The 26,066-nt window shown below is 43.0% G+C and overlaps 2 protein-coding genes across 7 annotated transcripts in view; one reads left to right on the plus strand and one right to left on the minus strand.

The window, feature by feature from the left end:
• The window catches only part of BMX (BMX non-receptor tyrosine kinase), a 48,771-nt gene extending 25,812 nt beyond the window's left edge, over positions 1-22,959 (plus strand). For 2 of the 4 annotated variants that reach the window (XM_057310233.1, XM_026478083.4), the window contains exons 10-19: positions 1,494-1,548; positions 2,782-2,861; positions 5,569-5,696; positions 7,769-7,843; positions 8,594-8,765; positions 12,360-12,576; positions 13,417-13,481; positions 16,986-17,104; positions 20,107-20,264; positions 22,489-22,959. In XM_057310233.1, the coding sequence (XP_057166216.1) occupies positions 1,494-1,548; positions 2,782-2,861; positions 5,569-5,696; positions 7,769-7,843; positions 8,594-8,765; positions 12,360-12,576; positions 13,417-13,481; positions 16,986-17,104; positions 20,107-20,264; positions 22,489-22,563 (1,144 nt within the window). In that variant the 3' untranslated portion in view covers positions 22,564-22,959. The remainder of the gene's footprint in view (positions 1-1,493; positions 1,549-2,781; positions 2,862-5,568; positions 5,697-7,768; positions 7,844-8,593; positions 8,766-12,359; positions 12,577-13,416; positions 13,482-16,985; positions 17,105-20,106; positions 20,265-22,488) is intronic. The other 2 variants (XM_026478085.4, XM_057310234.1) reach the window with 1 other exon arrangement.
• The window catches only part of ACE2 (angiotensin converting enzyme 2), a 108,793-nt gene continuing 105,137 nt past the window's right edge, over positions 22,411-26,066 (minus strand). For 2 of the 3 annotated variants that reach the window (XM_057310228.1, XM_057310231.1), the window contains one exon: positions 22,411-25,429. In XM_057310228.1, the coding sequence (XP_057166211.1) occupies positions 25,321-25,429 (109 nt within the window). In that variant the 3' untranslated portion in view covers positions 22,411-25,320. The remainder of the gene's footprint in view (positions 25,430-26,066) is intronic. The other variant, XM_044391885.3, reaches the window with a different exon arrangement.

The following is a 26,066-nucleotide window of genomic DNA, read 5'->3' on the forward strand; positions in this document are numbered from 1 at the left end:
ACCTTAGGACCAGGCTTAAGCCTCTGCTGCTTGGGCAATGACATGCTGAAATCTTTTTTTTAAAACAAACAGAGCCAGACCTCAGCAAAGCTATGACACAAGCCAAGTGTGTATGTGTGTGTGTATGGGGCGGGGGTGGGGGGCTTATTCACAATCCCACTTGCTTCTCCGGGCCTCTGTCCTTATTCCCAATCATCTCTTTCTTCTATCTCCCGTAGGCATGTATCCTGGATCATATTCCCCGAGGAGTCTTTGATTAGCTGTGATTAGCTTAAAATATTAACTAAGAAGAAAATGATCAGTTCATACCTCAAGTATTAATTATATCGTATCTATAAGGGTAGAATTAGAAGAGACTTTTAAGCTCATCAAACTTAACCCTCATCCTCATTTTGCAAATGGATAATTCCAGGAAGTTAGGTCTAGGATCCAGACCTCCAAGCTGGCTGGTGGCTCTTGCCACTCCACTGGCCTGCCGACCAGCTGGCACTCCCCCCCCCCCCCAATTCTTCCTCACCCTTGGGTTCTTCTTTCCTCCTCGGGTGTTATCCTCTAGCTAGAGGGTCCTTGTAAGCCCCCAAACCCCTGCTCCATCCCACCTCACACCCTGTTCATTTCCTTAGTATGACATTCTGGCCAAAGCCAAAAGACTACAGACATTGTTGATCTCACATGAGAAACAACTCTGGGTGGGGCCTGTTGAGATCTACAAAGAAAGTAAGACGTGGTGCACTTAGCAAACTTAGTGAAAAAGGTAATATTTAAAGATCATGCCTGGCTGCCCCACATCATCTCTTTCTCGGGTTGCTGTAACTGTTACTGGCTTAATATAACCATAGAGACTTATCTATTGCTATCCTGCAAGTAAAAAATATTTGTTAGAAAAGCATTTGCTTTGGGTGCCTGGGTGGCTCAGTCAGTTAAGCATCTCCTTCAACTCAGGTCATGATCCCAGGGTCCTGGGATCGAGTCTTGCATTGGGCTATCTGCTCTGCAGGGAGTCTGCTTCTCTCCCCCTCTCTCTGTCTTTCATGAATAAATAAATAAAATCTTTTTAAAAATTGCTTTGAAAATAGATGCTATTAAGTGCGCTTCTATCAGATAACTAAAAGGAAAATATAGGGTTGGAAGGAACTTTTATCTTTGGCAACCCCAACTTTCCCACTGGAATATTCTTTCATTGGTCTCCTGTCCAGCTCTCGCTCAAAACAGTGACACATAGATCTTACAGATGGGCCCGAAGGAGGCCAGAGGTTCTTGAGTGTCCCCCACGTGAAACCAGATATGTAGGCTCTACCCCGGAATCATGCTTAGGTGGCAGAGACTCGGGGATTTGTAGTTGTGAAAAGCCCCTGGAAGGATTCTCTGGAGCAGTCAGGTTGGGAAATCGCTGATCGAAGCTGGTGCCTCATTGTACAGAGTAGAAAGTTGAGTGATCGGTCACGCGGTTACAAGTTATTAACTCACATATACGCAATTCTTTCCCGTTGTAGCTGGTTTGCAGGTAACATCTCCCGGGCACAATCGGAGCAGTTACTGAGACAAAAGGTAAGCCATCTAGTCTTTAAAGTAGCCTCTAAGGATCCCTCTCGTTGGGCCCAGAGGGTAATGCCCTTACTTCTCACAGAAACCAGATCACTACTTATACAGGCAAGTGGTCAGAGAGGCAGCTGTCCTGCCCCTGGCTTACTGGGCCTTCACATGTAGCCACTTCCTCTGTTTTTCATTATCTCCTGCTGGGTAACACACCACTTCCAGATTTGGTGGTTTGAAACAAGATTTAGGAGTTCTCACCATTCCGTCCACGGGGTGCCACGGTTCTGCTCCGTGTGGCTGACGTGGGCTCCCTCACGGCCTGGTGATCCCAAGGCAGGGGTAGATGAGGACAAGGCCCGTCGTTCACCACCAGCACTGACGGAATTTCGGCTTTTGTCATGCCTGCTAATAACACCCTAATAGCCAAACCAGTCTCGTGGCCTAGCCCGGACCCGGTATGGGAGGGGACTGCGCAGGGCAAGAACAGAGACATGATTGACTGGGGGCCATCTATGTAACAGCCTAGCTCAACTCTGTCCCTGCTCAGGAGCACCTAAACCGGAGTCCAGCAAGTGTAATAGGGAATACCTCTACCCGAGTTTGTTTCGAAATTGGCATGGAATTAACAGAAGCAAACTCTTTCCACCTGCAAAACTGACGCCATGATACATTTCGACCCTAGTAAAACACACGGGGGATTTCTTTGAGGGGTACTAGTGAGAACGTGACCACGTCACCACCTAAGTCGGTATCTTGTCACATTGTCACATTCATAGCTTATTATCTGCTCTTTCTGAATCTGGATCTGCTCGGAATTAGCGCAAGTCATTAAGAAGACAAGTTGAGCATGGAACTTTAACAAATGATTTGTTCTACATCTTTGGTTTTCTAATACCTTCCAAGGTATCATATTCTATGGCGATAGGTGGTTCTAAGTGTTATTTCTGAAAGATTTAAATATCAGGTTTGCACAAATACAAAACAGAGAAAATTATCCGAGAGGGTTAAAAACTAAGTGGAGAGGGAGAGTCAAAGCACACCGGGTAGGTCTCTCAAAACTAAGTGAGAAAAGGAGAAAAGCTGAACCATGGGTCCCCCTCTGTGCCAGCTGTTGGCTGACCTGGGCTGTCAATAACATTTAAAGTGAATCAAAAAGATCCATTTCCCTCCCACCTATCAGGAAAAATAGTTTTCAAGAATAATGAAAATGTTTTCTGTTCCTTCCACTCCTTCCTTCCTTTCCAGGGAAAAGAAGGTGCATTTATGGTTAGAAATTCCCGCCAGGTGGGAATGTACACGGTGTCCTTATTTAGCAGGGCTATGAAGTAAGTATGACATGGATTTCTTTCTTTTATCTTTTGTGTATGTCCTTTGAATACGCTGGCCATTTAGTCACTTTTGGGGATAAGACACCATCTTTAAACTCTGGCATTTTGGATCAAAGGATTTCTGTTGAACGTGACCGTTCAATAGTTGCCTTGCCCATCCAGCCCGGACTCTGAGAGCTCGTTCTCCGGGGGAGCCTCTTCTGCCCAGGCAGCAGCGGAGTGCCCAGCGCACAGCATGCCTCAGTAAACACGTGTTAAAGGAATCTTGAGTTGTTCCCCTTGACTTGGTCCTAAGTCTAGAAAGAGAGAAAAAGCGCAAGGGAGCCTGGCCACTCTTGGCCCGAGCCACTGGCCGAGCTGAGAAACCTACCCCAGTGTCTGGTTTTAGTCAGTCTCTCCATTAGGGGCAGAGCTAGCAGAAGGTTGAATCAGTGTATCTGGGTTCCCAGGTAGCTTCTTTCCGGGGTGCTGTCCTCTTTGTGTGATGAAGAGCTCTGGCTTGAAGCTGCACCTTGGGGTCCAACTCCTGACGCTTCCATTTCAAGGCTTTAGGACCCTGAGCAAGGTTCTTAACCTCTGGGCCTCAGCTTCCCCATGTGAAAAGGAGAAATAGCAGTGACTATTATGTGCTATGGATGAATGAGTTAATTCACGGGGTGGATCACCATAGCGCCCGGCCCAGAGTAAGCGCTTAATGCACGAATAGCGATTACTATTAGAGTTGTTGTTATTGTGAAGGGGCGAGTCTGGGCGCTGCACTCCCCCGCCCTAACACCCAGGCTCATCCGATACCCCAGTCACCACCCGCAAGTCACCGTCGCTGACAGCAGGATCCTCTGCCAGAGTTTTACAAGCCGCTTTCCCATTGGCTGCTAGCTCTTTTGTTCCTTCTAATCATCCCACGAAGCAAGTAGGAAAGCTGTTTTTACTGGCACCATTTTACGGATGAGAGGTTAGAGGTCCCACCAGTGCTCACGAGGACGCACCCAGCACGTTCATCAGTGACCGACTTGCAGTCGGGCCTTTCCCAGCAGAGTTCATGTTCCTTCGACCACATTCCTGCGTCTGTGTTGAGACCCCCAGTGTTCTGAGATAGGAATCCGGCCAAATCGTGACTAGGACCATTTGAGAAAAATATTTCTACTAAAAATAGTTCTTTTACTGGTTGGATGGCGTGACCCTGTGCCTTGCTGCTGCCTCCATGTATACCCTACCCTTGGCACCTATAGATATGTGGTAATAATGAGTGATTAAAAGGTTATTTTATTTTGAGAAATTGTTTATGGAGTATCTACCTCCAATCTGAGAGACTAGGATGTGCCCCAAGCAGTGACCTGGCATTTTCCAGTGCAGGAAGCCACATCCCCGGCGCAGCTCATGGACCAGGAAGAACCAGGGCCAAAGACCTGCCTCACTGAGTACTGAGAGCTCTGTGACCCTCTGGCCCCGCAGTTTCAGCGAAAGCTGGTATCAGAAGTCTTCCTAGTCAAGATCCTTGACACCAGGTTTATTTTTGAAGGTGGCCAGGGAGAAAAAAACAGCAAATAGATAAGGAATCAAATGAAAATAATCCACATTCATGACTATGGAAGCCTTCTTTATGAAACATCATCAACGGGCTTGAATGAATTTCATGCTGAGACCAAGAACAAAGTAGCCGTTTGCAACAAGAAGACACCCCTTTCCCTTTTTATAGTTGCAATTTTAACTAGGCTGGCATTACAGCGATGACAATTTATCAACAGTTTCTTATGCGCCAAGCATGGTGCGAACTGCTAGATAGAAAATAGCATCCCATCTTTGTAACCACCAAATGCGGTTAGCTAGCAAGCGGAAGTGGACACCAAGCCCAGATCTTGACTGCTAGGCCACACTCTAAAATTGAAGACAGGCATATTATTCCTGATTAGCCCAAATCGATGTGCATCAATTCACCACTATCTTCCAAAAGTAGAGTAACGAGAAAAACATGCTTTATCTGGAAAAGGTACAAGTTCACGTGAGGAATTAAAGGACATCCCCACCCATCTCATCTTGCAGGCTCCACTCTCCCAAAGAGCCTCCCATCCATGCTCTGGGTGAAACACCCACAGCCTAGTCACCTTTGTCTCCCATATTTTAATCTTCATTATTATCCTGAAAGAGAATTGGTGTTCAGAATAATGATCTTGAAGGACTACAGTGCTCCCATCATCAAAGGAAGATTCCAGTTTTAGACTGGCTAAGGGAGGAACAGTGCAGAAAGTTGGAATTTTATTGTACATGAATTCTGTATGGGCACAAAGGTGATGTCGAGTTCAGAGAGGAGCCCTCTTCCATAATTACCAACTGTCGTGGATAGCTCTAGAAAAACATCAGATGTCAAGACTGAGAAACCCTCTCTGACTTCCCTCTCCAAAATTTGCGAATGCATCTAAATTATTATTTAACCATTGTTGAATCAAGCTTCAATTGATAATTAAAATCATTCTAGGGGCACCTGGGTGGCTCAGTTGGTTAAGCATCCAACTCCTGATTTGGGCTCAGTCATGACCTCAGGGTCCTGGGATCGAGTCCCATGTCAGACCCGGCATTCAGCGGAGATCCTGCTTGAGAATTCTCTCTCTCCTTCTCCCTCTGCCCTTCCCCCTGCACACTGTCTCTCCCAAATAAATAAATAAATCTTAAAAAAAAAGACATTCTAACATTCTTTCTTCCTTACTAGTGATAAAAAAGGAACTGTCAAGCATTACCACGTACATACAAATGCTGAGAACAAATTGTACCTGGCGGAAAACTACTGTTTTGATTCTATTCCAAAACTTATTCACTATCATCAACACAATTCAGCAGGTAATTTATTTCAGTTTTTCTTTTATGGGTCCTTATTGATAAATATCAATTTCCTTGGATACTACCGATCCTCCTAATATTCTTAATGTTATCTGGAACTGTGAAAATGGGAATAAAAACGCTCTCAAGCCACACACCTGCTGTGATTTTTAGCCTACATTTCCTGGAATATAATATTACATATGCTCTAAAATGCCAGAAAAATGAAGCAGAGTAAGCTGAGCGACTTAGAAGTAGAGATTCTCTTTATAAAAATATTTGCAGTCTTTTTCTGCCCATAGAAATAAGTTGAGGACAAAATTCACACATTATAGAAATGTTTATCGTTGGAGAGAGAACCTCCATGGACAAGTTGCTGTCTGTTCTGAATTTTTTTCTATGCCAATAGCGACACTTATTTATTATGTAATACTATTAAATTATATATGTGTATGTATGCGCGTTATATTTTTACAGAGCTGAGACCATTCCACACATACTACTTTTCGGCTTGCTTTCTATATTCAGCATGTCTTAGGGGTCTTTCCATGCAAATACATATAGCTTACGGTCTATTTAAGAGTTACATAGACTTATATTGTAGAATTGCTCCATAATTCGTTCACCTAACCCCTGTATTGATTAGTGGTTGGATGGCATACAGCGTTGTCACATTATAATCAATGTTTCAGTGCACAGGCCAGTACACGTGGCTCTGTGCACCTGTATGGGTGTTTCTGTAGCCAAATTCCCTAGAAGTGGAATTTCTAAGATAATGGTTAAGAAGATTTAAAACGTAGACATTTTCAAATGCTTCGCAGAGATGTGCACTCCCGCCAACGGCAATCTCCTTCATCCTCACCAACACTGGGTACTATTACTCTTTTTAGATTTTGCCTAATTGGCCCGTGAAACTGTATATAGCAATCCCTTCTAATGGAAGCGGGAACTCACCTGGTGTGGTGATCATTTCACGGTATATACGTGTGTCAGATCATCACACTGTATACCTTTAAAGTTACGTATGGCCATAACATCTCAATTTGCTTAGAAAAAAATTATAAAAAGAAAATCTCCTCTAAATGCCTTTTCTAGATGAGTGCCGCTTATGGGCAGTGACTGGACGGATTTCCCACAGTAAGTAAACATGAGCTGTGGGCTCAGCATCAAATCTGTGCAAGTCCGTCTGAGCTGATTACACGCACACAGGGGAGCTAGCCTTACTCGTGGCTTTGAGTTTGGTTCCTACTTGTGTTTCTCCTTTGTCCTAATTTCCTCAATTGTATTTTTTAACCTCTAGCACTTCAAAAGTACCCTCAAAAGGGGCTGTATAAACAAACATCTCCAAGTAGAATGATTCCACTCCAGAGGATGCATGAGAAACTCCACAGGGTATAGAAAGAAAACATTAAAATCTTTCTTTAGATTTTCCTCAAAATCTCCTTTAGTTTTCTACTGCGAGTGTATTTTATGATTCACATAAGGAATCAATACAGCAGCCATCGTACGCACGCATTTCGGAGGAGGGAGCTAATTTTTTTTTCTGATTAAAGATTTGGGATTTAAAACATTTGGAGACCACTCATATAAAAAGTAAAGAAATATATAGAAAAAGGAAGGAGAGAAAAAGGACATGTGTGACAGTTCCCAGGACTTGGAAAATATCAAATTCTTAAAAATCGAGTGGTTTGCCTTTTATTTTGTGCCCTTCTGTACTGTTTGGGTGGTTTTTTTTTTTTTTTTTTTAACCAGATGTATGTGCTGTGTGTATGTGTATTTAAATACAGGACTATAAAAAGATAGAACAAATGAAAGATTCCATCGAACAACTAATTTCATCGTATTTTTAAAAATCACATAAAGCTGTTCTACTCTTTTGCTTTTTGCTTTACATTGAGCTCGTTAGTCAAGTCAAGCAAATCAATTACAGCTACAGGGTGAATGGGGTCAGGATGGATCTCCTGTCTCCGTCACGACAGCCTGAGCTCTGTGCTTTTCCGGCTCCTCTGGAAAGAGCACAAGCAGAAGTGTGACCCGGTGTGATGCCATGTGGTGTCATGTGATGTGATGATATGGTGCTGATTCCATTGCAGGCATGATCACACGACTCCGCCACCCTGTGTCGACCAAGGCCAACAAGGTTCCCGTCTCCGTGTCCTTGGGAAGTGGTACGGACGCACACCTGGGCTCTTAAACTCCATTTCCCACCATTTCTGGTTAAAAAATTATATGTATATATTTACTTAAAAAAAAAAAAAAAGAAGAAGGAAGACCGGAAGGAGGTCCTTATTCAGATTGTGTCTGGGGGGGCTTCAGCAGTAACATGTTTGTTCATTTTCTTAAGAAAAAAACCAAAAACCAAAAACCTTTTCTGTCCTCCTGACCTAACTCTGTAATCTCCTCAGCCTTACCAAAAAGACTGTCAAATTTGTCCTCTTACTAGATCCAGTCATCAGCCTCTAGAACCCCATTGCCTGTCCTTTCCTTCTTCCTGCTTCTGTGCCTGCTCAGGGGAGCCCGTTTTCAACCTTGTGTATTTAGGATCATGACATCCACCCAGATCACAGTTTAGTTTGCTTTATAAGAAAATGCTAATGATTTTTTTACCAAGCTAAGAGCATTGAGCATGTCTTGACACCAGGCGTTTCCAAGATGCCTCTGGGTGACAGAGTGTTCTAAGACTTTTGTCAGGAACTATAGCTGCTTCGAGAACAATATTGTCCTGGGGGCATTATCATGTGGCCAAATAGGTCATAAGACCACATCACGAAGGATTTTTTAAGTGATCAGCTTAAAATAAAAAGTCTTGCTGTTCTTCATATTGTCAATATGAAACTCATTGAAGGAATCACTTGGGAAGCTGTCAGCCCCAAAGCCTTCTATTCTCATCCTAAAGAGTTTCTGTCTTGCCTTATTAGGAATATGGGAACTGAAAAGAGAAGAGCTTACCCTCCTGAAGGAGTTGGGAAGCGGTCAGTTTGGAGTGGTCCATCTGGGCAAGTGGAAGGGACAGTATGATGTTGCCATTAAGATGATCAAGGAGGGTTCCATGTCAGAAGATGAATTCTTCCAGGAGGCCCAGACCATGATGTAAGTTTCTTCTGAGCCGTGGCAGTTTGGCCCTTACGATGGCGGGACGTTCATGCTGTATATATATATGGACTGGTCTGTCCCTAACATTTGCAAGGCCTAGAACAAGAGCCCGCATATCATAGGTATACTCAGAAGTTATAAATCAAGCTGACACCCTGTTAAATAAAATCATCTCTATGCTCCTACTTTGAGAAGTACACCTCTGTAACAACCTGAGAGGCCATACTCAAGTTTAGAATTCTCAAGACTCATTAGAGAAACCAGCCTCTGGCCTATATCCCCCGCCTCCCCAATCAGCTCTACCCCTCTCCTTTCTGCCCAGCTCCCTCTGTGTCCCCCACAAACAACTCTCTGTCAGCTAAGGATCTTGGTTAGGGGTTGACACACCAATAGCATGGTTCACTCTTAGGGGGACTGGCCCAGGAAGGGTCCACCTGGGTCCTGGAAGAGGCCTCATGACTATGTGGACAGGGGATTTCGGGGTCCTGGCACCCCAAGGTGACCAAGGAAAAGGGATGCATGGGTTCTAAGCAGACATGTCCTTGCCCTTTGGGGAGGTGCATGGTGGGTTGAGGAAAAGAGTGGGACCCTGTAAAGAACACGCCCAAGGGCAGGAGCCTCTGGTGGCCAGGACTAGGGCAATACTGAAAACCAATGCCCTATGGACAATACCCTTTTCCTTCCCGGCACATTCAATACAGTCTGACAGAATCCCTTCTCACCCTACATCTTTCCTCATCTGATAAATGAAGATACCCTTCCTAACAGGCCTTAGCTCCAAACACAGTCTTCAGTGCAGATGTGTTCTTTCTCTCTGAGCCTGCTTACTCTCATGCACTCACTTTCTCCCTCTCCTTCTTCCGGCCCCCTCTTTTCTATGTAAGTACAAAGAATCATTTTAATGATTCTACCTCTTCTTGTAAGCATGGTGAATCAGACTTTGAAAGGTGACCGACCATCCAGGTTTGCCTGAGACTTCCCTGCTTTTGCACTGAAAGGCCTGTGATCCAGGGACCCCTCAGTGCCAGGCCAACTGGGACAGCTGGTCATCCTACCTTTAGGGAACTAATCAACATGATATGAAAAACAATGCCATAGCAGGATTTTGATCAAAGATTTGTTGAAATCACAAATCCTACCCTGCTGCAGAGTAATGGCACCTAAAATTTTTTTTTAAATGATTTTTTATTATATTATGTTAGTCACCATACAGTACATCCCCGGGCACCTAAAATTTTTTTAAACACTTACGTAGTATTTACAGACATCTCTCTGAGCACTTTATAAATATTAATGCACTCAGTCCTCCTAAGAAGCCTAGGAGGGATATACCATTGTTATCTGTGTTTTATAGGAAATGGAAGCACAGAAATGTTAAGTAATGGGCCTAAGGTCAGCAAGCTAGTAAACGTGGCAGACATTCCAGTCCATTTCCTTAGTCATTCTTTTGTGAGGACCAAAGGTACCAGGAGAGTCAGAACAATCACTTTGACCTCTGCACTTGCTTTATTGCTGTGATGTCACCATCTTGAAATTCTTTTTTTTTTTAAAGATTTATTTATTTATTTTGAGAGAGAGAGAGAGGGGAGGGGAGGGGCAGAGGGAGAGGGAGAGTTTCAAGCAGACTCCCCACTGAGCGTGGAGCCTGATGTGGGGCTCAATCTCATGACCCTGAGGTCAGGACCTGAGCCAAAATTAAGAGTCAGATGCTCAACCAACTGAGACACCCGGGCGCCCCATCGTTTTGAAATTCTTAATAATTCTTAAATAAGGATCCCTGCATTTTCATTTCATACCAGTCCCTGCAAATTATGTAGCCTGTCCTGCCTTTGGCAATTATACGGTCATAAAACTGAGGAGGAGACCCGTGATGTCCTCCTTCTGCAGGACAGAAAAATCTAGCAGAAACTCCCTTAGGCTCACAGTGTACCCCGAGTCATGGTGTAACTTTAAAACGTATATATATTTTTTGCTATTAGAGGGCTGGTAATCACACAGAATCATAAAAAGTCATTAATAAATCACCTAGTCATAAAGAAGGAGGTCAAACTGGACCCTGAGGGGAGAATGTTACAGCTCAGCTCTGATGGTCATATTGAGGCCTATCACATGGGCAGTGTCAGTTGTCATGGTGTTCCCACCACGTGGCCCCTGGACAGTGACTGAATTTACTCAAGGGACAGCTTTTTTGGGTGACGGATCTTTGTCCCACCACTAGCTTTCCCTCTGCGGGAGAAATGCTGAGTTCCAGGCCATTATCTAAAATGGCTGAAAGAGGCATAACCAAGCTCATAGCCTTGAGCAACCTGATAAGGCATGCCGCTAAACTAAGAAGGAAGGAAAATAACGATTTAAATAGTTGTAACTATTTAACTACAACTATAGAAATAACTATTTAATAAATGCTCATTAAAATATTCTAAAATCGACATGCTAGCTTTAAATTTACTTTACAGGGGCGCCTGGGTGGGTCAGTCATTAAGTGTCTGCCTTCAGCTCAGGTCATGATCCCAGCGTTCTGGGATTGAGCCCCGCGTCGGGCTCCCTGCTCAGTGAGAAGCCTGCTTCTCCCTCTCCCACTCCCCCTGTTTGTGTTCCCTCTCTCGCTGTCTCTCTCTCTCTGTCAAATAAATAAAATCTTAAAAAAAAAAACTTTGAAAATAAATTTACTTTACACATCAGAAAAGAATCAGCCTGTAAATTGATCAATTACATGGACAAATGGATGAATACCGTAATAGCAGAGTGTCCATCTGTCATGACCTACCAGAAGGGCTATGTCAGGTGGTTACTATTTTTAAATTTATTATTGAAAGATAATATGGGGAGCCTGGGTGACTCAGTCGGTCAAATGTTGGACTCGTGATTTCAGCTCAGGTTGTGATCTCAGGGTAATGGGATCGAGCCCCGTGTAGGGCTCCGCGCGGGGAGTCTGCTTGCGATTTTCTCTCTCCTTCTCCCTCTGCCCTTCCCCCCACTTGCATGCTCTCTCTAAAATAAATAAATCTTAAGAAAAAGAAAAAGAGAAAGATAATGTAACAATAATGTGAAATGAATTTTTTTAAAAAAGAAAGAAAAATCATGGCTAATCTCACTTCCCTAACATGGCAACTACTGTCATTTTTCCTGCACCTTTCATATTCTGATACAATTGTTTTTTGAGAAGGAAGTGTTTGGACTTCACAACTGAGAAAGTTAGCTGCTTTGAAATGGAAGCGATTGCCTTTAGTGTGTAGCTAGCTTCCTCCCAATCAGTCACAGAGGTTCTCTAGATGCCAGGAGGCTAAACGCGAGTTCTGAGGCAAAGGACCATCGCTTTGCCGATTCTCTGTAGGACAGGCGAACACAGTCCCCGCATCTGCCGAATTGCTGTTGGGGTTGCTAATGTTTACTAGCAGGCAGCTTTTTTTTTTCCCCTTCCAAGGCTGATGTTCCCAGAATAAAATCCACAACTTTTCCCTCTCTTTCTCTGTTCAAGTAGGAGGGGGGAAATTAAAACAGGCAAAAATCTGAGAGTGATTCTTGTTCAGGACATCTGGAAAATGGAGTGTGCAAATTTAGTACTGATCTTTGAAAATCTGTTGTTTCCAGGAAACTCAGCCATCCCAAGCTGGTGAAATTCTACGGAGTGTGTTCAAAGAAATACCCCATATACATAGTGACTGAATATATTACCAACGGCTGCTTGCTTAATTACCTGAAGAGTCACGGAAAAGGACTTGAAACCTCCCAGCTCTTAGAAATGTGCTATGATGTGTGTGAAGGCATGGCCTTCTTGGAAAGCCACCAGTTCATACACAGGGACTTGGTAAGCAAAGCCCCTGGACCCTCAGAGCAAGCAAGGGATCCAGAGTCCCCACCTCCAGGGCTGGGGCCCTTGGGAAGGCCGGCAACGAGGGCATCTCCACTTGTACTTTGCTCGCTTGTGACTTGCTCAAGCACATGACACTTTTGTAATAAAAACCACAATTTCAAAATAAAATATTTGCAGTACAGAAAGAGGAGAAGAAGCCATCACGATTTATGTAGCTGTGTTGTGGTATGGAGGAAAACAGATAAAAAGGAAAAACTTGGGACATTTTAGTGTGTCTCACAAGCATGAAATCCTAGTTGACCTTTACTCCAGGAAGGGCTTAGTGCCAAAGCAGTCAATGAATACGGTAACTGAGAAAGAACCAGAAGGAAATGAAATTTGTGTGTGTCTTTGGTTCAGGGTGGGAGTGGGGAGCGTTCTGTTTGGTAGGCACTGCTATCTACCTTTAGAGATTTTCTTGTGCCCAACAGCAAACATGCCATGCGTGCTAGGCCAGCATTTATGCCTTCAAAGTGCCAGTGGTGGAGAAGGGACCCCTAGAAATAACTTTTCCCTTCTTGCTGACAAGCGGCGGTTCCGTGTTTAATGTGTAATACCCTTCATGCTGTTTGACAAGGGTGGATGCTTGCGTGAAAATCCTGATGGGAGCACAGTTTCATTTTGAAAAATTGAGAATTGCAAAGGAAAAAAAGACAACTTCTCAGCATTTGGGGTTTTGATAAGCGATCTTGGATTTTGTGAGAACTCTGCCAGAGAGAAGGAAAATCTTGGATTCTGATGTGGGGAGATTCTTGGCCACTTTTACTACTTGGTAATTTTGTTTTTCCTCCAAAGGCGGCTCGGAACTGTTTGGTAGACAGTGATCTCTCCGTGAAAGTGTCTGACTTTGGAATGACGAGGTAAGCCAGCTCCAGCTCCAAAGGGCAAGCTGTGAAATTTGGGGGTTTCCATTCACATCTAATGCCAGCAGAATGGTGGGCCTTGCGGCGACAGGGAACTTGCTCTGAATTGGGGCTTTTGAAACCTGGATTCCCTCCCCACACTACCTCTGACCACCTAGCAATCATGTTTTGTCTCATTTCTTCACCTGGAAGATGGGGTTGTTCTTCAGAAAGTATCCAAAGTCCCTTTTCATTCTTTCAAAACTCTGATAGATATTTTTTAAATTTATAAACAAATTCCATGAAAGAATAACATTAATTTAAAAATATATTATTTATATTTAAATATTAATAAATTAGGCAATATATAATTGTGTATTATATATAATTAACTATATATAATTACATTAAAGTATATATTATATAATTATAAATCATATACAATTATATATAAAATTTATACATATAAACTTATATATAAATTATATATAAAATTATATAATTATAAATTATATATTAAATAAACATTAATAAATATCCAAATGTAACATGTTATAGTCAGATTATTAAGATAACTATGTTTTATATAGATATTTTTTAAGTCAATGAAGTCTCCTTTAGCCCTTTCTGTTTGTCTCTTAATATTCATTCAAATAGGCATAGCATTAACACTAGGAAAGTTTTTGTTGTCATGTCATTAAATTTTCTGTATCACCAGGTAAGGCGTGAGAGTAGACTTTGAAATTCTCTTAGCTGGCATTCTATCAGCACTTCATGATTTAGAGAAATTATTTTATGATAGCAGTTTAAAAGAGTCTTCCATTTTCTTTATTCTGGAAGCCTCAGAGCCAGCGTTCATGGTTTTACGTGGGAAACGAGGATGCACACGTCGACCTTCCCCCTCCACAAACATTTACTGAGTACCCGCATGGTGCCGAGGCCTTGTGGGAGATACTGATATGAACGGGGTGGTCCCTGCCCTTAAAATGATCAGCTTCGTCCAGAGAGCAAGTAGACGTCGACACTGAGACCAAATACAGCTATAAAGTTGTGTCAGTTCAACATAAACTCATGTAATTCTCAGGAGGAATAGTGTAGGTTCGAAGAGGTCTGGAGAGTTGACTAAGGCTAGCTCTGTATTCGGCATATGTAGCCCTGCAACTCCGTAAGAGGATCTGGGTTTTTTAAATTTATTTATGTATTTTTTGAGTAAGCTCTACGCCCAACGTGAGGCTCAAACTCACTACCCCGCGATCGAGAGTCACGTGCTCCTCCGACTGAGCTGGAGTTGCCCCCAGGAGGATCTGTTTTTTAAGTCTTCTCCAAAAGTCACTATCGGGAAATACTCCTCTTCTGGGACACCTCCACATTGTCAAGATGTCCCTTGAGCTGTGTGCTACTTGCCATCGCTCCAACCACCATCCATCGAGTCTCGTACGCCCACCCTCTGGACGTGTAGCTCTCTGAGTGTGAGAGAAAGAGCTGCTCACAGCTTCACAGGGCGGGGAGAAGCCCCTAGGACAGGCAAACGGATCCCCACCTTTTTCTCAAAGTGGGAATATTGGCTGTTACACCAGCATCCAGGGGACATACTGTCAAGTTCTTTGTAGCTTAGGAAAAGGGAGACACAAGGTCTTGCTCTGAATAAGGAGTCCTGGAGGCCAGGCACCAGGCCCTGCTGGTCATGAAGTCCTGTGGTACCACCATTCGGAAGCCTGTCACTTCACTTGATCGTGATACTCTGAAGGAAGGTGTAAGCCATGAGCAGGACCCAGTGCCAGGGTAGTTTCTGGGTGTCTTGTGGTGTCTAGAGGAGCTGAGAGGGTCTGGGAGAAGGAGGTATGGAAGGTGTGTCATGTAATCCTGTGAAAGTGTAATTTATTATTGCTATTAATATTTCTATTCTATTCATATATTAAATAAATATTAATATATTAATATAAATATTTCAAAGAATGATTTTCAAAACCAGATTTTTCTGCCACTTAAAATCATAGTAAATATCTCTAATACGTTTTTGGTGTGTAAAATTTTCCCATAAAGTATATCCAAAATTTCAGTTTCCATAATTTTCCTTTTCCTTTTCTTTTGAAGATTTATTATTTATTTTGGAGAGAGAAAGCGAGAGCAAGTGGGGGGAGGAGCAGAGGGAAAGGGAGAGAGAATCCCAAGCAGACTCCCTACTGAGCCCCGAGCCAGACGTGGGGCTCAATTCCACGACCCTGAGATCACAACCTGAGCCGAAGCCAAGACTGAGCTACCCATGCACCCCTCATTTTCCTTTTTTCTTAAGAGTCAGTATTTATTCACTTTTTTCTAGGCAAATATGTGGGGTTTCCCTCTATTAGTTATAGAAATACTATACGCTTATTATAAGAAATATAGCAGTAACATATAAAGTAAATAGTAGAATCTACCCCCTGCCCCTTCACCTTGTTATCAGCACTAGGAGTAACTATTGCTAACACATTCAATAGATGTCCTTTCATACCTCATCCCTAAGTATACCCAATCATATACACAAATATGTACATTTATTGTTTGTTCCCACAAAAATGGTGAAACTGGGGAGGGGGATTAAGGGGAGGACACTAACCTTGAGGAGCACTGAGTAATGTATGGAAGTGTTAAATCACTATAATGTACACCTGAAACTAATGGAACACTGTTAACTGGAATTAATTTTTTTAAATGGGATTACATTATATATATCTACTTTTGCATATATGCATTTTCTATGGGCATTTTTTAAACTTTTGGTAACGATAGAGCTATCTTGTCTCATAAACGGCCGCACGCTGTTCTGCATCGATGTGCTATAGCATATTTAATTGTTCTTCAACATGTAGACAGTGAGATTGCTTCTATTTTTATCATTATTATATAGTGCATATCCTTGAATATATATTTTTACGGTCTCGGTATCTCCAGAGGATATTGTCACTCATCATTGTTTGTAACAGCAGGTTCGAAGCAACTTACAAGGTGAAACCATACGATGTTAATCCACAAGAGGGAATACTTATTGAGTCATTAAACATGACGCTGCAGAAGAAAATGTAACCACATGGGGACAGTGTTCTTGCTGTGCCGTTAAAGGAAAAAGCAAAGCTCAGTACGACAGAAACCCAATTTTGTGCACCTTATATGTAGAACAAAAGATTGGTAGTCCAAGCAAAGATATATCTTGCATGGTAGAATTACAAATTATCTTCAGGGTGAGATTGAGTCATTTTATTTGGACATTTTCATGTTTTTCTATAATTCCCCAAACATTTTGCATTCCGATTTTGGTGTCTGCAAAGTGAGATATAATTTTTTAAGGCTCACAAGTCATAAGTGGCCTTTGGCTAAGCTACACATTGAAAGGAAAAAAAGGTCCAGAAAACTGAGGCATTGCCCTGAGACTATGGGGCTCTGTGTCCTTAATCAACCTGCCACAGGGCGATGGCAGCCAGCAGAGGGCTTCTGGTGCTGCACAGTCAAGTGCCTTGAGGTCTGTGTGGATGTTTTCCCCCACAGGTACGTTCTTGATGACCAGTACGTCAGCTCGGTGGGAACCAAGTTTCCGGTCAAGTGGTCAGCCCCAGAGGTGTTTCACTACTTCAAGTACAGCAGCAAGTCAGACGTGTGGGCGTTCGGTAAGAAGGTGGCCCCACGGGCCCCAGCCCCATTTTGCAAGCTCACTTCCACAACAGGAAACCGCAAGAGAAGGCAGCAACATCCATTTTTAGCAAAAGCCCCGAGCACTTACGAAATCACCTGCACGGCCTGAGATAAGCAAGAGATTGAAGATGATGGTGACCTACGCTCGGGCCAGCGTCAGGATGTCTGCCCTATATCCCGCTAGCGCCTTTGTATCAAACCATAGGAGATGAAAGCTCTTCCACAGAGTCATGGAGAACGAGAGCCGAGTTTGCTTGAGGTCCAAAATGTTGAAGGGTTTGAGATGTGGTCATCAACTTTCGACGTGAAAGCAGCCGCGACCACCATTCCCTTCGGAAGTGACCAACGCTTTGGGCATGCCCGGTGCAAACCCCAAATGCAACTCAGTGCTGTCTTTAGCCCATACTAATTTCAACTAGCGTCCTTGTTAAAATACATCCCTAGATCAAGGGTCAGCAAACCTCAGGCCAGGACCAGATCTGGTGGCCTGTTTCTGTACACAAAGCTTTATTGGCACAAGCCATGCCCATTGGCTCCTGTAGTGTGTCTGATTTTGTACTGGAACAGCAGAATGGGGTGGGTGCCCAGACGCTCTAGGACCTACGAAGTTTAAAATACTTACTATGTGACGCTTCGGAGAAAGGGCTTGCTGACCCCTATTTTATTAAAAATCTGTACTGAAATTTAGTAAAGGTCATTAGAAAATGGAAACAATTCTTAAGTTGTGATTTGGTAGATTTTCTGATATCTTTGTACACTATGAGGAATGTCAGTTTACAATCACAGTCAGATAGATACCGGATAAATAATCGAAATTATCATAAAGTTATGGATATATTAAATGCAACTGAGACCTAATTCATGTCTGTCTCGGTCCATAAGCATAATTTGACTTTTTATATGATATCCAAAAGACTGCATGAATAAAAGAAAATTTAGTTAGCCATTTATTTTTTTTTTATCTGACACATTTTTTTTAAAGATTCCATTCACTTATTTGACAGAGAGAGAGCACAAGTAGGAGGAGCAGCAGGCAGAAGGAGAGGGAGCCCGACGTGGGGCTCGATCCCAGGACCCCAGGATCATGACCTGAGCCGAAGGCAGACGCTTAACCAGCTGAGCCACCCAGCCATCCTGACACACTTTTTAAAGTAACAATTACTTGTGTAAAAGTAGTATCATTCACTTTTAAAAAATAATCCAATGTACACAGAAAAAGAAAAAGAGCACAAAGATAGCATTGTGGTGAATATGTGATATCCTTCTGGGATGATTAACTTGTCAAAATTAGTGTCACTCTCCTTGTGTTGATATGCCTTACGAAAGATGCTTTTAAAAATCGGTATCCTTACTCAAGAGTTACAGTTCGTTTTTGACCCAAAAATGGCATTACCCAGCTTGATTACTCACCCTATGCACCAGAGGTTGGCTCCAGATATTTTCTGGCTATTTCCAAAAACTAAATCCATTCTTAAGTAATTTGTCCCCATTGAGAATATTCAAAATGAATCAGGGCCTCTGAAAGCAATTCTCAAAGAGGGGGCCCCACAGATGTTTGAAGCAATGATATTATTTTTGAGGTAAGTGGATAGCCTTCCAAAGACAGAACTGTGAAGGGAGCAGTATACTTTTGGATGGTTGTTTTAGAAAGTTGTTTAAAAAAAAATACAGCCAGGGGCGCCTGGGTGGCTCAGTCATTAAGCGTCTGCCTTCGGCTCAGGGAGTGATCCCGGCATTCTGGGATCGAGCCCCACATCAGGCTTCTCTGCTGGGAGCCTGCTTCTTCCTCTCCCACTCCCCTGCTTGTGTTCCCTCTCTCGCTGGCTGTCTCTCTCTCTGCCAAATAAATAAATAAAATCTTTAAAAAAAAAAAAGAAGAAAATGAGTTAAAAAAATACAGCCATTGCAACTTGTAATATTGCCTTATTGTAAATATATTGTAAATATTTTACATAAAATCTATAGCCCTTAAAGTCAAAGAAATTTTGAAGTTAGTACTTCAGTTACGATTCTAGAATTTTTTTCCTTCTTACATATTTCTGGCTTGCCAAACCTTTGAAGCTGGCTGACTGTTGAAATTCTCTGGTTTGGTCAGGACAACAGCACATTGGCCACCATTTAGAGAGCATTTAAAGTGTCCCAGTGCTCCTTATGCTCTCTGCGTGTCTTATCCTAGTTCATGCTCACTGCAACTCCATGATGTGCAAATATCCACGTACTGTAGACAGGGAACCTGCTCCAAGAAGGGCTGAGAAACCTGCCCAGCCTCTAAGCGGCAGAACTGAGCCTCAGAGACCACATCTAACTGACCCAAATGCCACCCTCAACCACCATAACCAGAACCCGGTTTTTAAACCTGGAGTCTGCAATGGCCTTCGATGGGCTTCAGGACACTGTGAACATCCAGAAACCGAACACAAAAATGCTGTGTGTTCACTTTCCCAAGAGGAAGCCAATGATTTTTATCAGATTCTCAAAAGGACACCTGACCCACAAAATATTAGGAACCACCGAGGCAAAAAGGAAGAATTTTGTCAATGATTTTGTCTGTAAATTTCCACGGGAAGGTCATTTGATGGTGCATTGAAATTGCCAAGGTGGAGAGAAAGAAAGGCTGAGGACTTCAGTCAATCACTCCTCCGGGTTGGAGCGGGGGGTTGACTCTCTGAAGCGGCCCAAGAATCTTGACCCCAAGTAGCTCCCGCGGCGGCTGCCTTTGCCATTGACCCGTTTACCAGCAAGAGCAGGTGCCCGGGTCTCCGGGAGCATGGAGAAGGGTACCCTGGCCTCCAGAAGTGATGGCACAATCCCACCCTCCGTGCCCTGTCCTTTTTGCTAGGACTCATTTCCCAGGGATCCCTCACTCTGATGCATAGCCTTCCTGATCTGGTGTGTGAAGCTCGTTCAACAAACTCTGTACCTTCTGATGTCAGCTCTCTTTCCTTTTTGTTGGCCGGTTGCCCTTCGGGTGGCGCAGGGATCCTGATGTGGGAAGTGTTCAGCCTGGGGAAGCAGCCCTATGACTTGTACGACAACTCCCAGGTGGTTGTGAAGGTCTCCCAGGGCCACAGACTCTACCGGCCCCAACTGGCGTCGGACACCATCTACCAGATCATGTACAGCTGCTGGCACGAGGCAAGTGCACCGCGTGGGGGAGCTGAAGGGGCGTCAGGTGCGTCCAGGGCGGTTGCCTAGGACACCACGGGCGGAGGCATTTATGAGGAAAAACACCTGCTACACCGCGGGTGCAATGGTCCCGGGCCCGTTCCCTCAAGTGTTTGTAATTTAAAACCAGCAATGAAGCAATGTAGGTGCTGTTTAACAAACAACTTATATCCAGCACTGTTCTAAGAACTTCATAAATATGAACCCATTTATTCATTAGGCAACACACTGTGAAGTTAGTACTATCATGACCAAAAAATGAAGATAAGAGGAAACAGAGACCCAGAGAGGTTAAGTGACTTGCTCAAGGTCACACAGCTAGTAAGAGGCAGGCTGGCTAATGTCAGAGTCCCTGTTCTTAACCACAACACTACGGTTTTGCACAGAGACAATCCCCAGTTGAAGGCTCTGCATATAGTGACCGTTTTGCACATTTTGGTCCCCCACTTTTAAAATATTCTATTTCACAACTTTTAGAAGAACATCCACAATTTTCATTAGATTCCAATTTAGCTTTCCCATACTTCTTTGCAGAAAAATGAGCATGTATAGACGTGCGTGTTTGTGTGTGTATTTCCCTTTCTTTCTTATGAAAAAAGGAACATACAAATCCACTCCGCAGGTGTTGTCCCGCCATCAATGTGCCTATTTTCCCACCATCTCACTGACACAGACCATTGTCAAGTTTCTGGATTTCTGCCAATATGATAGATGAGAAATGGCATTTTAGTGCAGCTTTTATATGTACATCTTTCATTTGGGGTTTAGTTTCAAGGGCACTGGTATCTCTTTCTGAGAATTATATGGCATCGTATCTTTTCCCTTTGTTCTGTCGGGTATTTGTTTCCTTCACCTCGATTTTAAAGACCCCCTTATAAATGAAAGAGATCAGTATTTTATCTGCGATAGTTGTAAATATTTTCTCTCAGTCTGTCACGTAGCTCTTGATTTAATTTATGGGAGTTTTTGCCGTGCAAAAGATTTTAAAAAAATATGGTTGACTCTATTAATACTTGCTTTTACTGCTTCTGGAAACTGAGTTAAAGTTAGATAGGTTTCCCCAGACTGATTATGATAGCCTTCACACAGATTCTCCTCTAGTACTTCTCCGCTTCATGCTTTCACATTTAGATCTCCAATCTAGTTCGTGTTTGTTATCATGTACGGTATGAAGTATGGATCCAAAGATCTTGTTTTCTGACTACCTGCTTGCTGCAACAGCATTTATTAAAAAACTATGTCATTCCCACGGACAAGATACCATCTACTGGTGTCGAAATATCTAACATAGGAAATTTCCTTATGTATTTGGGGTTATTTGGGGACTCTCACTTCTGTTCTCTGGTCTCTATTCATGTGCTAGCTCTGCATTGTTCTAATTATAGAGACTTTATGTGTTACTCCTAGGTAGGCTAGCACTCCCTCATTGCTCACCTTTTTTTTATACCTTTCCTAGCTATTTTTACATACATTTTTGAAAATTGAGTTTAATTTTTAATTTTTTAAAATTTTAGTTCCAGTGTAGTTAACCTACAGTGTTATATTCGTTTCAGGTATTATTTCTGCATACTTTAAAAATCTGTGAACTAGAGAATCCGTTTGTTCAGCTTGAAACAAACTTGTTCATCTTTTGGAGGAGATTGTCTCTAGTTTATATTTTAACTAGGGAAATTTGACATCTCTGTGCTATTGATTTGTCCTCTTCAAGAACAAGCAACGTTTTTCTATGTGCATAAGTCTACATTTGTATTTTTCAGCAGTGTTTAAAGTTGTGCTCATTTTGGGGGGTACATTTTCGTTTGTATTTTATTTTGGAGTCATTGCTATTCTAAATGGCGTTTTCTCTTCCATTGTGTCTTCTGACTGGTTCTTGTACATGTACCGAAGGCTATTGATTTTATATGTTAATTTGCATACTGCTCTCCTGCTGAATTCCTTATCATTTGGGTTGGTTCTATCATTCATTCTCCTGGTTCTTCCAGGCATACAACCATATATTATGCAAACAAAGATACTTTTACTGTTTCTTTTCCAGTTCTTAGAGCTCTAGTTGTTTTGTCTTTAGTGGAAATGTCCATAGTGTTTCCACACTTAAAAAGTCACTAGCTTTAGGATTGAGGTATACATATCTTCTATAATTTATTTTTAATCCTAAGTTTCATAAACTAAGCCATTGGGTTTTTCTTTTATTTAGCTTCCAGAAAAGCGTCCCACATTTCAGCAACTCCTAGCTTCCATTGAACCACTTCGGGAAAAAGACAAGCCTTGAAGAAGAAATTAGGAGATCTGATGAGAATGAACGTAAACGCTGGCCAACATTTTCATTCCTTTTAAGGAAAGTAGCAAGGCGCAGACTATGTAATTTAGCTAGTTCTTCTTAATAGCATTCTGTGTCCTATTTGCCTGTTGTATTATCTCGAAATGAACAATGTAAGAAACAAAAGATTTCCTTGAAATTTAGGTCAAATTAGTAATTCTGTGTATGCTGCTCTTAATATTACACTTCCCAGGCTATAGCAGAAGCATATTTTCTGATTGTGGTAGACAGAGTGTGTACCATGTGTAAAGATTGAATAGAATGGAGAAATTCTTTGTTGGATATTTGTTCTTTTCCTTATATTGTCACTATCCTAATAATTAAATATGCTATTAACAAGTACCAAAATGTGGACATTTGCCTTCGTGTTTCAATACTGTCAAACTTTAGCATGTATGCAAATAAAAAGGAGAGTTCATTAAAACAGACTCCTGGGGTGCCTGGGTGGCTCAGTCGGTGAAGTGTCTGCCTTCGGCTCAGGTCATGATCTCAACGTCTTGGGATCGAGCCCCACATCAGGCTCCCAGCTCAGCGGGAAGCCTGTTTCTCCCTCTCCCTCGACCCCTCCACCCTGCTTGTGCTTTCTCTCTGAAATAAATAAAATCCTTAAACACACACACACACACACACACACACATTCCTTAGGAACTAAGGTAGAGCAAGTCTGAGTGCAGCCTGAGAATTTGTATTTTTAAGAATCTTCCAGACATTCCTGCGTGGTCACCCCTGCGCTAGGGGACCTCCTTATACGGTGGGGCATCATTAGGTGGTCCATAATTCAATCCAAATGACTCAACTGTGTTCTGACTTCCAGGTTAGAACAATGACTCTTTGTGTCGTGTACGTGCGCCATGCACATACAAAACTAAAATTAAATATTATTCAAGACATTAAATATATTTCCACAGAGCAAATTTTTAAAGATGTTAAGGTAAACTTGATGCCTTTTTTTTAAGATTTTTTATTTATTTATTTGACAGAGAGAGAGACAGCCAGTGAGAGAGGGAACACAAGCAGGGGGAGTGGGAGAGGAAGAAGCAGGCTCCCAGCGGAGGAACCTGATGTGGGGCTCGATCCCAGGACTCTGGGATCACGCCCTGAGCTGAAGGCAGACGCTTAACGGCTGAGCCACCTAGGTGCCCCTACTGCTATTGTTTTAAGCCAGGACACTGCCTACATGCTCTTGGAATTGAAGAACAGGTCATCCTCTCCTGACTTGGCTAACTGATTCACCATGACCATTATCTCCATAGAATTTATTTTTAAAAAAGATTTATTTTAGATAGAGCATCCATGCATGCTCGTGCAAGAGGATGAGAAGGGGGGAGGAGCAAAGGGAGAGGGAACAAGAACCTCAAGTAGACTCCACACCAAGCGCGGAGCCCGACACGGGGCTCCATCCCACCACCCTGAGATCATGACCTGAGCCAAAATCAAGAGTCGGATGTTTAAATGAGCCACCCAGGTACCTCTCTCCATAGAATGTATTAAATACAAAGTTACTCTAACATTTTGCTGGTCACCACAGAGAGTGAGTTGCTGGGTAGTGTTGGGATATTTTCATCTATTTTGAATCTGTCTTCAGGTATGTAGTGGATGCTGTGCTCCGAACTGGGCTGGATTCTGAGATTTACAAAAGGGGTGTTAGGCTTGGTTCCTAACCCGACAGTGCGAGCAATCTTAACACACCTCTCTTTAGATCGATCTTACAGCCCCTTCGTACAGTAAAGCAATTTAAGAAACTGGGACACATTCCAAGACATTTGAGAGGTCAAGGGTCCCAGGTAGTCAGATGGCAACTTTGTCCACAAAAGTGAAAAGCAAACGGAATCCCCAAAAGCCCAGCACTTAAGTACACGTGAGAGCGCAGGAGCATGAATCTAGTATTTATTGAGTGTGTACTTTGTGCTCAGCACTACTCAGACATTATGGGTGAATATAAGACTTAAGAGATTGGGTACCCACTTTCAAGGAGGGCATGAAGTTGACGTTTCTAGTCGCTCCACAGAGAGCAACAGAAGTGAGGTTCCATCAGGTGTGCTGGGGGTGGTGGTTCCAGGAGGCTCTTGGGGCTAGTCTTACGTTGTTAGGGAGATGATGATCAAGCATGGATGGAAGTGAATAGGCACCATCTGTGAACAGCTCTCTGGATTCTTCTCTCCTTTAGACCTCTCATCCTGAAGAAGGCATGATCTAGTCCAATCACCACTGTGGGCAAATCACTATAGTACTTAGATTAACTTAAAGTTAAAGAGTGTGCCATCCTTTACACTTGAATTAAAGGGAAGTGAACAGTGTATGCCATTCTCGCTCCGTGCAGTTCCGCCAGTTCACGGACACTGTCCTCAAAAGCAATCCATCCGGATTCCATACAAGGCCCCACTTGCTCCCACCACATATATCCCTCTTTTTCTACTCCGGCCATGCAACAGACATGTCCACTTCCATTACCCCCAAACAGCCGGTGAGGCCGAAGACACATTTTCCCTATTCCTCTCAAACATGAACAGAAGTGAAATCCCAAGGCAGAAATAAATACTGAAAGCCAGTGAAGATGCCCTCTCCTCAGGCATGTCTTCTTGGGACAGCTTTTCCCGAACAGAGCCATCGTTTTGATAGTTAATGACATCTTTATAATCTCATATTGTCTGTACCATAAAATTAACATGTGCATGCAATAAAATCACCTCAAGAGGAAATCAGATTTTCCTAAAATGAAGTCTGCACATCATCAGCATTTTGGAATCCTGGATTATTTTCTCCTTTGCTCAAGTCCACAGAGGCATAAGGATTTTCTTCACTTCTGGCTTGATCGTTCCTGTTAAACAAAGTGAAGTCACCTTAGTATAGTGCTGCCGAAAGGACACGGCCTCCCTTGGACCCCACTGGCCCAGGTGTCTCTGACACCTCAGCATCGAATCGCTCGTTGGTGAATCAGTCCCCTTCTGATGAACCGTGGACCCCTAGAGAGCATGAGATTCACTCCTTTTGCCCCACGATTGGTTGGCAGGATGGCTGGCAGAGCGTGGGAGACCACTCAGGGTATGTGCTCCGGGCTCGGAGAGAGTGTGCCTCTGTGCCTCACTTTGCCTATTTGGAAGACGATGGCGGTTCTGCCAAGACCAGGAGACAGTGTCAGCAGAGCTCTCACAGTACCTGGTGCGCAAGCCTCCACAAATAGCAGCTGTGATTATTCTTTTTAGAAATGGAGTGGTCATTTAGCCAAGTGCCTCCTTTTAAAGAGCTTCCCTACTAAGTGATCAGCTTCCAAAGCGTCCAGACCAGAGTAGGACAGCTTTGTAGTACAACCACCAGCTTTGCTGTGGATCCCAATCTGTTACTGACCAGCTGTGTCAATTTGAGTGACTTGGTCTCTCTGAAGCTCAGTTTGATATGTACGTGAAGATAATTAGATAATTGCATATTGACATCATATGTTTGCTGAGACTATTAAC

This window comes from Ursus arctos, chromosome X, assembly GCF_023065955.2.
Source record: "Ursus arctos isolate Adak ecotype North America chromosome X, UrsArc2.0, whole genome shotgun sequence".
In the NCBI taxonomy this organism is placed as follows: domain Eukaryota; kingdom Metazoa; phylum Chordata; class Mammalia; order Carnivora; family Ursidae; genus Ursus; species Ursus arctos.